Consider the following 16,873-nt stretch of genomic DNA (forward strand, 5'->3'; position numbering starts at 1 on the left):
CTTGTGTTGTGTAACTCTTGTAGGGTGGTTTGGATAGCTAGGTGTGCCTTTGGCCCTAGTTATTTCTTCCCTTCTTGCATCACAACTTTATATTGTAGTACTAAAGCTTGTGAATATCATCCCCACCCCAATTTTACTTTCTATTTGGAAGGTTTTTGGGTCACCATATTGTGTGTCAAAGTGTTATGAATGTTTTAATGCTTTTAGTTTCTTGTGCATTGAATTAGATCAAAATTCATATGAAGGATTAATTGGTAAATAAAGATTAAGTTTTTATTGTTTACTAATTCACCCCTCCCCTCTCAGTAACTTAGCCTATCATATTTATTTCTAACAATTGGTATCAGAGCTCTGTGGTTCTTAGAGAAAATTTTAACAACTTGAGCAAAGATCAAGAGCCAATGGAGGTATTTAGACTTGATAAGGCTATTAACAATAAAACACTGGATTTGGAATTGGCTATTGGACAACTTAAGAAAGCGAAGGAGCAACTCTCTCAATCCTTGAAAAGAAGGAAAGATCTTGCAATCCAAATGAATGACCAACTCTACATTGAAGAAATAATTGAAGACATCCATTCAAAAAATAATTTAGATGAAGCTAATGAAGCAATTAGAAAACTATTAGAAAAGAATGGTACACTTCAAAAAGAAGTTAGGAAACTAAATGGAGAACAAGAAATTTAGTCAGTAAGATTTTGTAAAGTCATGGAAGAGAAAAATAAGATAAAATAAGAGATAGAAGGAAAGAACAATCAAATTCAACATCTATCCCTTCAACAAGAAGACTTCATTAATCAACTTACCAATGCAAATGAAGAAATCATGAATCTAAGATTAGAGAATGAAAGATTACAAAATATTCTAAACACTAAAAGGCAAACCAATGAAAGGATGATGAAATCTCAAGAAAACATGGATCAATTGAATGAGCAAATCCAATATAGATAGAAAGTAGAAGCAGGAATTGGATATACAAAAGAAGGTGAATCATTCAAGCAAGGAGCTCAAAAGAATAAAAGACCTACTTGCAATCACTATGGTAAGATAGGTCTTATATCAAAAAAATGTTGGAGTAATGGCAAGGCAAAATTCAATGAAAAATGCTACAATTGTAATCAACATGGTCATAGAACTAATGAATGTAAAGAGAAACCTAAATTTGAAGGAAAATGTCACAAATGCAAGAAGCATGGGCACAAATCCTCTACATGAAAAACTAAGATATTGAATCCAATAGAATAGATTATAAAAGCTACATTTGGTTGGGACTACAACACTTGGTACAGATGCCATTACTGTAAAGAATTTGGACACATTGAAATGAATTGTGTAAAACATCACATGAGGACAAGAGACACCACTAGAAGATTTTTTATTTGTATAGAACTTGGTTATCTTGCCAAGAACTATATGAATACTAAAAGAATTGAAGATGAAAAGAAAGCCAAGGCTGATAACATCAAAAAGCAGATGAGACAACAATGGATTCCAAAATCTTCTAAGAATGTAAGTCCAAGCAATAAAGCACATGTTGCTCAAGAATTGGGTGACTCAAGCATTTCTACTTGATCTCCCACAAGGAGAATTGGAACTAGGATTCTGAAGCAGTCATCTTACATCAGTTGTAGTTAGTAGAATGGAAAGATCCATATCAACATTTAAGATGCAAAGGGATCATTGAGTATCATAGAAAATGCTAGTCCTTGTCGAGCGAGGTCGGGTTGCAAAACCTTACCGAGCAAGGTTAGGAGTTACTAAAGTTGTTGTGTGGACACTGGGTCATGGATGACTCTACTGAGAATTTAATGCAATCCAAGTGGAAGATAGTCTATCATTGAGTAAATGATCATAGTAGGAATTTATGATGATTGAAAGGAAAAATTTGATAAAATGGGCAAAATTGAATTCATTTGTCACCATGAATTTTCAAGAGCTATTTGTGCTGAGTGGTTTTAGTGCATCCGAGTGATCTGTGTAATTTTTTGTTGAATATTTTCATGTTCTTTCAAACCCTACCGAGAAATGGTATCCTCTAGTAGCAAGATACAAAAAGGGTCAAAGGTGTTGGTTCGAGGCATTGAATGGAAAGCACCCAATTTCAAGCTTAGTCTAGCAGTTGTAGAAACCCTAGATCCAACTGGAGCTCAATCTTAGATTCCATCTAAGGTACTATTGATTAATGATATCCACATGCATTTTTGATGTTCTATCTAGGATATAGGAACCCTAGAAATGGATGAATCTTTGAAAGAATTGTGTGTGAATGGTGTGTTAAAACTTGAGCATCAACACCATGAAGTGTAGGGTTTGACTCACATTCCACATATGCCACGGGATTTTCAAATTAAGTGGATGAGATTTATCCTCAACCATGTGCATAATGGATAGTTGTGGTTGGAGCAACCTATTTTTATAACGAAGAAAATGATCCATCAAATCATAGGGCTTCCAGTGTTGGCGAAGGCTAAATCCACTAAAACCATAAATTGGGTAGAACTGGAGAAGAAAACCCTTGTTGAGTGGGATGGAAGGGGAATGAAGATTGAAGTTGTGTAACTAATATGGAGCTAAAGTTTGGAATAGATGTGATTGCACATTAGATATACAACTCAAGTCATCTAAATAGTGTATCCTATAAAGTAGTGGATCTCGCATTCAAAGTGGTCAAGAACAATATGTCATTTGACCTTGCCAAGTTGATGTTGAACTAGTTCAACAAAAATATGGAGAGCATAAGAAATTCAAAGAATAATATGTGTAAGTTCGGTTCACTCTTAACTTGTCTATTTTTCTTTGTGCAAAAGTTCTTCCCAATGAAAAGGTACAGTTGTATGGAGAAAATATGTACATGGTCTTTACCAAATCAATGAGTATATAGCTGAAATGGGAGAAAATTATGTTAGTATAATGGACAACTATTTTGATGTATTTAAGGAAAAGATGAATAATGGATTTAGGATCCCTAAGAAACTTGTTGAAGACTACAAAGATGATATTTGTTTTATGGTTGATTGTGATAAAGTGTATATACAAGCAGTTAGACCAAGAATTGTATGGGTCAAGCCTCTAGGTTATGAGGTTAATATAGATGAAACCAAAGATATTATTGAAGCATTGTTAAATGATCCTATTGATCCAAAAGCTACATATTTTGGGACATATGAGGAAGCTAAAGCAAGAATTGAACTTGAAATAAAACTCCCTCAGGCAGTCAACAAAGGGAAGAAGAGAATAGCAAAATTGAAAACCAACTCCACTCTCCTATTGACTAAAGGTAAAGGAGATGACATAGAGGAAGATGATGCAAAAGATGAAGAGAAGTCAAAAGAAGAAGAGCCTATAAAGAAGAAAGGTAAGGTTATTATAACCAAACCTGCAAAGGCATATACTGCAGTATTTACAAGGAGGACATCCAGAAAGAAACTAAAGTTGGGTGAAGAAGTAGAGGATATAATTTTCAAAATCCTCCACCCAACTTTTAGGAAAGATTGAAAGAAATTGATTAAGGAGTAGACATAAATTTTTTTAGATCATTAAAGTATGAAATCAGATCTGCAGAGGAGAAGCAACAAGTTGAAGACATGATTGTGTCAAAGCTAGGTAAATGGAAATACTCTCCAGATCAACTTGCACAACATATTCCCAATGAACTAATGGAGAAAATTAAGCCAAGATGGGAGCATGCAAAGAAAACTACAAAAGATATTTATGAGCATACATTGAGGCAACTCATGCCAAGCTTGAATGATAAAGAAGTAAAAGATTTTATTAAAAAGAATGAAGAAAAACTTACTTTGAGATTTAACACTTATTTGATATTGATAAATGACATTGAACATGTGGTAAGGAATGCCACCAACACATAGTAGAACATTTATTATCTTCACAAACAGAGTGATTTTTTGTTTATGTCAGTAACAAGGATGAAGATGATGGTGAACATGACAAGGAAGAGGAAATTGATAATGAAGATGTAACACATTATGCCAATGTAGATGATGAGGAATATGAACAAGAAGCTTTTGAGAAAGATCTCCCTAAGGTTTAGAATATTGAGGAGACTGACCCTAAGAAGATTGCAGTAGTGGTCATAGCCTTACTTCCTCATTCTCCAAGCGAAGCATTGAAGACATCAAGCTTTGAGAAAGCTACTATAGAATTGGTTGTGTCAAACATTTCAAGTTCAAGCACTTAATCAATATTTGCACCTATTTAACTCAATACTTCATTGACAAAAGTGTCAAGTGCTTCATCTACCAAGAAGAAAGTACTTCCTCCATCAGTTTTGGTCACACAAGGTATTTCTTCAATAGGTGCTATATCTACTTTTACTGCCAGTCCTACTATTTCTACCATTGTTTCCATTCCAACCATGCAAATAATAAGTACAAGGACAATTCAGACTAAGCCTCCACCAAGTACAAAAGTTTTGAGCAATGGTAAAGATAAGGAAGAAGAAATTGATCTTGATGAGGAGATAGTTATCCTGAATTGGGATATCTCCAATCAAAATCTTGATCAAATGCATACAATAGGTGAGCTTCTAAAGAAGAAATCTAAGCAACAGAGGCTTAGAGAAGAAAGGAATAAATAATTTCAAGTGCTTGAAGATGCAAAGAATATTCTTGTAGAGGCACTTAGCACTAAGGTTGACACTTCTCAACCTATTTTGGCATAGCTAGTAGAAGTAGTCAAGAAATTCAAGAAATATTTGAATGGACAAGAGAAATTGTTGTAGAGAGCAGAGAAGAGATTTGAGAATAATATTTTGGAGCTAGTATCACAAAAGATTGCAATACATCAAGTAGACTTGTCTACTATTCTAGGCTCATTAGAAACATCTTGCAACAATGTAACTTCTTTATTTAGTAGACTCTGTGACACATCCATTTTCACCAAGCAAATTAAAGATAAACTTTCAAAAATTGATGAAGATCCAAAGGCACGTGCACAACAATTGCAACTTGACCCAAGTTACAGCTCTGCCCACTATACAAAGATCAAATTTCTAACTGATATGTAGGTAGAATTGCTAAGAGAAGAAGCCAGGATAAGGGCTACACTGATAGATATATAGGGCATGATTCTCCCAAACATGGATGCATTGCAGAAACATATTGCACATGCTAAAACCCTCATCCATAACAACAACTTCTCCATTGTTGACCACATGATAGAACTATCAATAGAAGTTTAGATTGCATTTCATACATGCAAGGTGTTGCAAGAAAATTAGAACAAGACAATGGCACTCATTCTTAAGCTACATTCTGATTTCTTGTCACATTTTGGTATTACTGTATAGTATACACCTTTGGCATTTATGTCAAAAAGGGGGAGAATATATATATAACATATGTAAAGGAGGAGAAGATGTAAATGTATATAACATGTAAAGCATATTGCTTAAAGGGGAGAAGATGAGAAGATGTATATTGAATATATATGTACGAGGGAATAACATCATATTATATACATGTACAGATATTTAGATAAACATCTCTTACAAAAGCAATTTTAAAAAATCTCAAAAACAGAATACTTTACCAAGTTGGAGAATAAAGATTGTTTTGAACCTTTTTGAGAATTTAGTTTTGATTGATAAGTGTTTTTGTCACTAATGCCAAAGGGGGAGATTATTGACATTGTAGTCAAGATTGTTATTAGTGACACACACTTATTCAAATAGTAAGTATCTACCAAGTGTATTGTACAATTGATAGTGTTAACCAAGAATTTTAGGCTTTACTGAGTTCTACAATTTGTACCAAGTTCAAGGAACAATATTTAGTAAGCACTGAGCAGTTTCTACCAGGTTGGTGATTATTAGTGTAAACTAAGCTTCTTAGTGTTTACTGAGTTCCTTTGTACAAATTGAGTTGTGCAGTGCTTACCAAGTTCATATCTTTAGTGATGTGAATCCAATATTGACTGAGTCACTTAGTGTCAACCAAGTGATTCAATTTATACCAAGCTTGTAGTGATAGCATTGATTGAGCTATGTAGTGTGAATCAAGTGATTTAGTTTGTATGCTGAGTTTTGTAGTATTCACCGAGTCACTGATGCAGACTGAGTTCATACTACTTGGAAGTGATCAGTATGGATCAAGCTTCTATGTCTACTGAGTGCATGATGATGCTGAGCATTGATAATGGATGTCGAGTATCAAAACCTCACCGAGTTAGTCTTCAGAACTCAAGTTCCTATAGTTGGGCCGACTTTGTGTATTTTGTGTAAATTTGTATTGTAGTCAACTTTGTTAAATTGTAATTTGGATTGGTATATATGCAATGCATTTTATCACATCCAAAAGAATTATGAAAGTATGTAACAAGTAGAGAAGAGAAGAAGTGCAAAATTCAAGGCTACAACAGTATAAGGAGCATCAAAGATTTATCTATCACAACAAGGTGATCATTACACTCAAAGGAATCTCATTCAACAAATCAAGTTGCATATCAAAGATCAGCTACTGTTTCATCCTAATAGGTGGATCAATTAAATCCTTTCACAAGGTAGACTTAATAGTCTTTTGCAAATCTCTTTACCAAGTGCATACTTCATTGTATGTTTGTAAATCCTTTTGCAAGGTGGACCTAGTAGTCATTATTGCTCCTAATAGGGAAGATCATTAGAAGTGATCATTGTAAGCCTTTACAGACCAGCTTTATACTGCAGTACTAAAGCTTGAGGGTATCATGCCCACCCCAATTTTACTTTCTATTTGGAAGGTTTTTGGGTCACCATATTGTGTGTCAAAGTTTTATGAATGTTTTAATGCTTTAAATTTCTTGTGCATGAAATTAGATTAGAGTTCACATGAAGGATTAATTGGTAAATAAAGATTAATTTTTTATTGGTTATTAATTCACCGCTACCCTCTCAGTAACTTATCCTATCATATATATTTCCAACATGTGTATCTTCTTATGGTTTTTGGTCATATTATTTACATGGTTAAGGATTAATAAGGTTGATAAATGTCTTAATAGTTGGATAACTAATTCAACCCTCCCACCCCCACCCTCTCAGTTATCTTGGCGTACTTTACTTTTTAACACTTCTTATAACTTAAATGTCTTAAACTTAAGCATTAAAAAACAATCACTTTAACTAAGGGAAATTGATCATCTCAAAGTTTCTTTAGCAAGATTTTAAATTGAGCATAGTAAATTATTTAAAATATTGAAGAGTATTAACAAAAAGTAAATGATAATATGCTTTTAAGTCTAAAGACATGTTATTATGACCAACATGATCTTTGTAGATTAACTACACTTTATCAAAAGAGAAAACCATTGGGTGCAGATGTTTTTTTGAATCAAAATTGAAGTGATATTCATGCATTAATTTAACACAAAGTTCATTTGGTACATAAACAAGCATTCAAGAATGTATTACTCTCATCATGATACATTTTCATTATGTACTAAAGTTACATTTATTTGATTTTTTCTTGTTAGTAGAGTTGAAGATAAAAAAAAGATTACATAAACATCAAAGCTACATTTCTTAATGGATAAATAGATCTTGAAGATATCTATATGACCAAAAATAAGGATATTTGGTTCTAAGGAACAAAGGGTTAGGGTGTGAGCTCTAAAAAACCTTATATAGATTGAGACAACTACTAAGACATTAGTATTAATAAATTGACATGTATCTCTATTTTGTTGGTTTTATATTAAGTTAGTCAACTCAAATATTTATATATTTAGAATAGATTATATGAAGATCTTATTATTTTATTATATGTGGATGATGCAATCATCCACAAGTACATTGGATTAGTGAAGGCACAAGTTTATGATAAAAATGACCTAGTACAAGTTTGAACCTAGGTGGGTACAATTCACAACCACTATGACTTAAGAAGCACACTAGGTGGTGAACCGAAATGATACAATTATTATATGTAATTATATCACACTATTAAATGACACAAAAAAAAAATGTTAGTTTTTCAATTTGAAATGATAAATAATAAAGAGATCCACTATTAAACCAAAAGCTAAATCATAAATGTACTATTTAAGAAAAACTAAAATAAATTTTTGGTAAGATTCATGAATATATTCAAACTTATTTACTATAACTAAATCACATGTAATGTTAGCAAAAAATGATTAATATTCATGAATTTAATTTTTTTCCATATGCCACCTACGTTAATCTTTCGTATTTTTTATTACTAAGCTCAAATGTATGAGATGGTTGAAGGAAAGAAGCATCTACAATTGTTTTACATGGTTTTTTTTAAAATATTAGTTTATTGAAATTGTTTTATTTTCAATCAAGTAAATTAAAATTAGTGGACCACCACTTGTTAACGAAAAGATTAAAAAGCTAAAGAAACACACGAATTACTTCCTTTTATAGTCAAAGTGGGAATGAAATCATTTACATGAAAAATATCTACACAACATATCATTATACTATCCTATGTGAATATTTCTAAATAAGTGTTATCTATGCATGCGAATCTTAAGAAGTGTTGAACATACATTGAAATATTGATTCTTATATCGTATTTATTGAAAGTGATCCAATAACATAAACATAATTAAACTTAAATATATACTAATCAATATAGTGTTATCACGATCCTTATTTGAATAAGCTCACATGACAAGTAAAATTGTACAAAAATAGAAGATAGTATAATATAATATAAGATCTTTCAACCCTCCATTTTCTTCTTATTATCAAATCTTTCTTAAGTAGAGGAACTGGTATTGGATGGCCCTTCCAAGCTTAATATCTCCGTGTATGATGATGGCTCTTCTCTATCCATAGTAACTTGCCTTTTTCCTAAATATGGTGGTCGAGAATGTGAAACATGAGCTTCTATCTTTCCTTCTAGCATTCCAACAATTGTGGACATTGAAGGTCGTAGCACATGATTTCCATGGGTGCATAATAGGCCCACATTGATCACCCTTAAAACTTCATCTATAGAATAGTTTGAGCTTTTTAGCTTTACATCAACCAGATCCAACAACCTTTTCCTCTCATACAAATGCCAAGTCTGTAATGCAACCACAAAAAAATATGATTAATAATGAGAAAAATGTTTCCATTGTAATTTATTTTTCAACATCATTAGAAATTATTGTTTATGATTTTTCTATTGCAAATTATTTTCTATAAATTATTAAAAATGATTGTTTATTAGAAGAATGTATTTCATGCATTTTATTTTATAAGTATAATTAGAATTATTGTTTAGACTTTGAAAAAAATGGTTTACTACAAGTGACAAACATATTTATTTATTAATACTTTTTTATTGGCAATGGGTGGAAGTCAAACTTAATTATTATTTATTGTGATTAATTATTATTATTTGTTGAGATCAAGTATATTTGAATCCAAGACCTTCCAGATGAGAGGCTCAAAATTTACCATTGGGATGTAGGCTCATGCCTAAGTGACATACATATTTTAGATATATGCAACTTAAAGAAAAAATATCTTTTTAGAATTTTATTATAATTTGTGATAAATGTGAATGTATTGAATGACATGTAAGTATAGATAGTAATTATATTATAATTAATTTGATAGGTTAAATGGTTGTGGAAGAGTATGTTTGTTTGTTAAAAGCTTTTAAAAATATCTTCCCTTCTTTTTAATACATCAAAAATGTGAAAAATCAAGTATAGCTACAATTATAAACTAATTACACATTGGACAAGATTTATTTTATATTGGATTAACCACATTACTAAATATACCTTTAACTAATGCACAATTAATTTTTAAGTGTAGATATTGTTGTCACAGAGGTTTGCACCCACGTCCAAAGTTTTTACCTAAGGACAACCTTGTGAAACATGGAAACAACCTCCAAGCTGTGGGACTTGAACTGTGAGGTTGAGTCTCCGGAGAAGGCTGGCTTCCTTTACTATCGGGGTGCACCTAACTACTCTTGGAGAGGAAAATGAAGAAGGAATGCATGAAGAGAAAATCTACCTATTCTAACCTAAGGGGGTGATGCACCAAAATAGAATGTTCGAACCAATCTCTGCCCATACATGCACTATTGAACCATCATGACACCAAAGATATACACATTCAGACTTGCTTTAATCTAACAATCACATGTAGATCAGAAAACCCAAATGAATGACACAAGGAAAGAGAAGATTCACTTATATATCATTCACAGGCCAAAAGAGATATAGTCATGCAGATTGCAGATCTCTACAGAACACCAATGAGAGGCAAATAGTTTTTGCACTTTCACTTTAATGATTGAAGGAGATAATATAGAATGTCATACAGTTCAAAGGCAAAGATAATTTACACATGAAATTGTAGAGCAATATCAGAGAAGTCAGAGAAGAGTTAACCCTAACAAAATCTACAAAAATTGCCTTTATAGCTCAGGCATAACTGAGATATTTTCTAATTGACATTACACTACAACCACCGCCATTAAGTCCTACTGAGAATAATCATGGAGATCTGAAGAAAATCTAATCTGAACACAGATCTAGATGCAATGATATTTGAATTCTGTTGGAACAGGTCCCTGAGAAGATAGAAACGACGCCATTAAACCATTCTGACCAAGGTAGATTGATCAACTGGGGGGGGTGAAGGTGGAGTGTTCTTCTTCATTTACTAAGTTCAACATTTATCCAAGAGTGGTTGGCATTGATCACAAGGATTAGATCATGCAACAAAACTCAAATTCCCCTGTTTCTAGCTCATGAATCAACTGGGTCAGCAAGTCAACCTAACTCTGCAAGCAAAATAGGCCACGTGGACCAATCCATTTATTCCGTTTTGCCACCCCGCAAGTCTCCACATAGTTAACCATGTCCTCTAACCAACTGTGCCACTTCCTCAACCCTGATCGTGATGGTCTCTCAATTGCGAGCCTCTAACTATTAATGCCTAGCTACAATGTATCTCCTTGGGCCTGCAAGGACAAGTGTTGTTTAGGCACTTCCTCACAATGTTTAATCTTCATGAACTTCCATATTGTGGACAAGCACTGATCATCGATCTGCACAAGATCAACTATCAGGAAAGACTCTCCATTCATTGTGCTTGTCCATGTAAACCTGGGCCCATGAAACACTTCGACATCTTACTCAGCCTGACCTGGCCCCAATTGGCACTACCTTGGCAAACAGCTGGCACCACTTGGAACAAAACTGACCCCACAAAGACAAGCGACAACAAGGCGCTTGCCCGCATTACTTAAAATCCTCGCATCTTGTTATTGTGGGAAAGCATCAACCCTCGATCTCGATCGAATCTACAATGATTAAAGCTCTATAGAACTGCATACCTGGTCAGCTAGATGGGTCAATGAGATTTCATCTTCGTACTTTGACTTACCTAAGAACTACCATCGAGGACGAGCCATCAACACCTTCTAAGAAAAGTGGGCCCATGATTACACACCATGCCACACATCATAAAGGGGCATGCCCACAATGTTTAATATCCTTGCAACTTCATCTTGCGAGCATGTGCCAGCCACTGATCTAATCACATTAGACGGTGGAAGGTGGAGCTAGGAACATGAGAGGTTGTGGGACACGTGTCACCAAGACGCATGCCCACATTTCTTAACATTCTTGCAACTTCATCTTGCATGAAAGCGCCAACCATTGATCCTAGGAGATGTGATGATGAACATGATCCATATCCCTTGAACCTGTGTGAATATCCTTTTTGACATCATCTAGACACATGTCACTAGGGAACTTGCCTACATTGTCAAAAAGTCTGACAAAGCTTAGAATGCGAGAAAGTAGGTGCCAATAGAATCGCCAGCTCACCCTGCCACCTTGTCCGTCCTGTGGTGCACAAGAAGAACACCGACCCACTAATCCACATGTCGCAAAGGGGCTTCTAGACATTGCATAAAGGTAGTGCATTTTCAAAATGCAGGTAAGTGCCCACCGTAGATCTGGTTTGAATCTGACTATCAGAACTCCTCATGCTTTATGAATGGGCATGGGTCCAAAGTATTGTTGACATGAGAAAATCCTACACTAGTAGAAATAAACCAAAATTGTACTTTCATCCTAGTCAACTTTCCACATTGTTTGAGGTCCCACCATGTGTTTATTTATCTGTTGGGCACTATGTCGCTAACGATGAGAAATGCAAATTTTTTGATAGCGACATAACGACCTTCAAGGACTTATCAAAATTGGCGCCAAACTTCACTTTTCAGTACTAAAATCAAAATTCTAATGGTTGCTATCTCGCTATGGCAAACAACCTCGCAACTTTTTATAGCAAGATGGTGACATCCGTAGATCATAACAAGATCCAACGGTATGGAAAGTTGCAGGCCAATGGAAACAAGATAGGAAATAAGGAAATACCCTAAGGTTTTAATTGTTTTTAAAATATTTTCATGCCATTTGAAAATATGGGAGATGACCATTGGACGAGCTCTAATGTTTAAATTCAAATTTTGGTGGGGGCAAAATAGGTAACATTTCTGATAACTTAGAGGGGATGCAAGCCTGCTATGTGTATGACCAGTGGCCTTATGCATCCATTGGGCTATGGAGTCGCAAAAAGTTTAGATTTGTGCACTATAAAACCCTAACCCTACCTCTACAGTAGCAAAAACATTGAAAATATCTATCTATGCAACTCTACAAACTCATCAAAACACATGTGCTCGTGCACTTCTTGGAAAACTGGGAAACAACATAAAGGAAACTACTCTAATATATACAAGAAAATTCAAGCCCTATCAGAAACATGGTTTGAGATAGATCCCATTGACTGGGATAGGAATAATTTGACCACCAGGCTTGCTCAATTGAAAAGCATTGGCCTGCTTGCAACCGACAATCAAATAGGGACCACTCCATAGGGCATCAAATTTTGAGTGTCTCCCTAGTTTTGCCCTATTTGCATCCCATTTCAGAACTAAATCACCTTCTTTGAAGGTTATGACCCTAGCCTTCTTATCAAAACTCCTTTTTACCTATTACTGATGTGTCTCTAGGGTTTGCATGGCCTTACTTCTTTTCTCCTCTAGTTCCATTAGCTATGCCATTCTTACTGTCATGGCATAATCTCCAATTAGCTCCAGCTGATGAGCTAACTCTAGGGATGGGAATTCTAATGAAATTGAAAGCCTTGCCTCTCTACCATATACCAACATAAATGGTGAATTCCCTATTGACCTCTTAGGTGTTATTCTGTCAGCCCACAATACAATCCTCAACTTTTGATGCCAACACCTCCGATTATCCTCTATAGTTCTCTTCATAATCTAGATTAGGTTTTTGTTAGAGGACTTAGCCAAACCATTACCCTAAGGGTAGTAGTTTGAGGATGTGGTCAAGAAGATATTATGATCAATTTCCCATGCACAAATATGAGCTCCAACAAAAGATTTTGCATTATCCAAAATGATGGTTGAAGGGGCACCAAACCTGGTCACAATTCCATCAAGGAACTCAACAACTGAAGATTCTATGGCATTCTTCAATGCAACTACCTCTGTCCATCTAGTAAAGTAGTTTGTAGTAGCTAAAATCCATTTGTGACTATAACTAGAAGGAGAATTGATAGGGCCTATGAAATCTAATCCCCATTGAGCAAAAGGCTGGTCCACCTGAATGGGATGAAGAGGAAGAGCTGCAAGCCTTTGCTTACAAAAAAGAAAGCACATTTTTCACATTTCCTCACATACCTATGAAAATCATGGAATAGGGATGGCTAGTAGTAATCGACTCTCATGATCACCATTGCAGTTTTCCTTGCTAAGAAGTGACCACCATTAGGACCATCACGAAGCTCTCTAATCATTCTTTTAGCTTGGTCTATGTCAATGCATCTTAATAGGGCTCCATTGAAATCTCTCCTAAAAAGGATACCATCAACTATGACATAAGGGATTGACTGCAATCTATACTGTCTCCTTTTAGTTCTATCTAACCCTTGAGGATATCCATTACCTAATAAGAAATTCTTCATATCATCCATCCATTTCCTTGGGCCATCATTTCTTGCTTCTTGTTGCTCTATTAGTATCATGGAAACTTCCTCATCTGATTCCTGAGATGATATCATCTATTTACACAACCCTTTCCCTCTTACCAGCTTGGTGATCTAGATGTTGACATCATATTCCATTACTTTAGTAACCTAGCCAACCCTTTTCTCACTAATATCTTTTCTCAAAAGGAAATCCTTCACACTAGCATGGGGTACTAACAAATGAACTTTATTATGAGATAGGAGGTGTCTAAATCTCTTTAAAGCTCTGATGACTGCAAGGGTTTTCTTTTCTACATAACTGTATTTGTCTTCATACCCTTTAAGCCCTTCACTAAAAAACGCTATGGGTTGCTCTTCATCTTTGTCATTTGTTTGAGTCAAGACAGCATAAATACTTGACTCACCACCTAGGGTATCAAGGATAAAATCCTTTTCAAAGTTTGGATTAATGAGAGTAGGGGTTGGGGATATAGCTACCTTGATCTCTTCAAAACCTTACTTCCCTTCCTTGGTCCATGCAAAAACCATACCTTTCTTGACCATAGCCATAAGGGGTTTTACCATGGTAGCAAGATTAGGGATAAATCTTCTCACAAAATTTATCCTACCAAGGAAACTTTGCAGCCCTTTCTTATGTTTAAGAAGGGAAAGAGCAAGTATTGCTTTTGTTCTTTTTAAATCAATGGTTAAACCATCCTCAGATACAATGTGTCCCAATAGTTTTCCTTGATTGGTAGCAAAGACACACTTTCTTAGGTTAAGGGATACCCCAAACTCTCTACACCTTGAGAATACCTATCTTAAATGATCAAAATGATCTTCTACATTCTTTGAATAAACTATGATATCATCAAGGTAAACTAATACAAACTTTTCAATCATGTTTTTGAAAGCCATCTCCATTGCCTTCTAAAATGTATCACCTGCATTGGTCAGCCCAAATGGCATCTTACAATAAGCATAGGTACCCAACTTGGTGGTAAATGCAGTCTTGTACCTATCAGACTCTTTAACCAGTACTTGATTGTAGCTAGAAAATCCATCAAGAAATGAAAACCTCTTTGAACCACTAACCTTGGACAAAATCTGCTCCATGGAAGGAAGGAGATGGTGATCCTTGAGGGAAGCTTGGTTAAGGTCCCTAAAGTCCACACACAATCTAATTTCTCCATTCTTCTTCCTAACAGGGACAAGATTTGCTACCCATGATGAGTGCTTGATGGGGAAAATTATATTGGCCTCAATCAATTTGGATAGCTCTTTTCTCATTAAGGGTTCAATCTTGGGATTCACTAGCCTTTGTTTTTGTCTTACTAGTTTGACATTATCAATTAAATCTATGGTATGTTGAAACAATCTTGGGTCAAAAACCTTTAAATCATCATATGTCCAGCAAATATATCATTAAATTCTTGACATAAACAAATAAAACTTTCTTGCTCAATCTCAGAACATACCTTCCCCATGTTCAAGGATTTTCTGTTAGCAACCATGACTGGGGTGTGATCACCTTGGTCAGTAGCTAGGTTCATGATTTTTCCTCTTCCTTGGTCATTAGGATTGAAAAAACTCTTTAAGGTAATGAAACCCTTAGGCAATTTGTTGGAACTGAGATTAATGATTTGATCACTATACCTATCCTCCAATCTCGACTGGTTTCTATCTAAAAATTTTGCTTCATTCTGCAAGAAGCTCATGATTTTCAAACGCTTACTAATGGATGTTGTTGTTAGGGATGGTAGGCCTTACTACCATTTTGATTTGTTTCTTTTTCTCCTTCTCCAGATTCCTTGGCACATCATGCACCTATTGCTGTAAGTCTATCAGTGCGTCTATTTTCTTTTCTAAGGATGCTTTGAATATTAAGTGCATTGAAACCCTCAAGAAAATCCCAAACCCTATGTTTATAAAACTTGAGCAAGCCCTTCTTGGTGATATTCTTATTTCTCACTTGATTAACCACCAACTCACTATCTCCATATACACTTAAAGCTTGAATTCCTCTTCTTCGAGCAAGTAGGAGACCCTAAATCAAGGATTCATACTCGACCATATTTTTAGTGCAACTAAATTGGAGCCTAAAGGAGAAGTAGTACCTTACTTGTGCAGGAGAAATCAACATCACACTAGCCCTTGATCCATTCTTATTCCTTGATCCATCAAACTACATACTCCATATCCCACTCATATCTTCTTTAGTAACCACAAGATTGGGAACTAGAGCATCCCTCTCTAATATACAATATGTACTTGGGCCTATCTCAAGGGTTTCTGACATAGGATCAAATTGATATGCATTAGCCCATTCATCTAAGAGAAAATCAGGTATCTCTGCTAGGGAAGTAGTAAGCTCATCCACTATGTCATTCTCATCCATTTCTAGGATAGTGCAATTCATGTTGATGAGGTTAGTGGTGTAGGGTTTAGTATGATGGAGGGCTAGAGGCTCTGATATGATTGAAGCTTTAGCCCCATATCTTGTCCTAAAAAACATATATGACCAATCAGAAGATATGTAACTACCTATTTGGGCATTGAAGTCTCTTGACAGATAGATCACAAAATGTGGCTTGACTTTAGCAACAACTATATCTTGAGTTACAATACAACTAGGGCATGCATGTAGGGCCATTTCCACATTCCTAAGGATCCCTATAGTCTTGACAGTACTACCATCCAACTGTAACACATCCCTAACAATGGGTTCATATTTCATTCCCAAAGCATCAGCAACACGCCTAGGCACCACTGAACTACTAGCTCCTAAATCAATCATGCAATTGTGGACTAGTTTATCCCCTATGATTATTGAAACATAAAATGGAGGGGTTATAAGCTTTTTACTTGTTTCTTCATCCCTTGATGGTTGTACTAG

The 16,873-nt window shown here is 35.0% G+C and overlaps 1 protein-coding gene across 4 annotated transcripts in view; it reads right to left on the minus strand.

Moving 5' to 3' along the window:
* Window positions 1-8,504: 8,504 nt before the first annotated feature.
* The window catches only part of LOC149571917 (putative LRR receptor-like serine/threonine-protein kinase At1g07650), a 736,132-nt gene continuing 727,763 nt past the window's right edge, over window positions 8,505-16,873 (minus strand). For all 4 annotated transcript variants that reach the window (XM_089813322.1, XM_089813321.1, XM_089813320.1 and 1 more), the window contains one exon: window positions 8,505-9,031. In XM_089813322.1, coding sequence (XP_089669448.1) covers window positions 8,720-9,031 — 312 coding nt within the window. In that variant the 3' untranslated portion in view covers window positions 8,505-8,719. The remainder of the gene's footprint in view (window positions 9,032-16,873) is intronic.

This window comes from Cupressus sempervirens, chromosome 2 (assembly GCF_028749045.1).
Source record: "Cupressus sempervirens isolate cs-2001-9-10 chromosome 2, ASM2874904v1, whole genome shotgun sequence".
Taxonomy (NCBI): domain Eukaryota; kingdom Viridiplantae; phylum Streptophyta; class Pinopsida; order Cupressales; family Cupressaceae; genus Cupressus; species Cupressus sempervirens.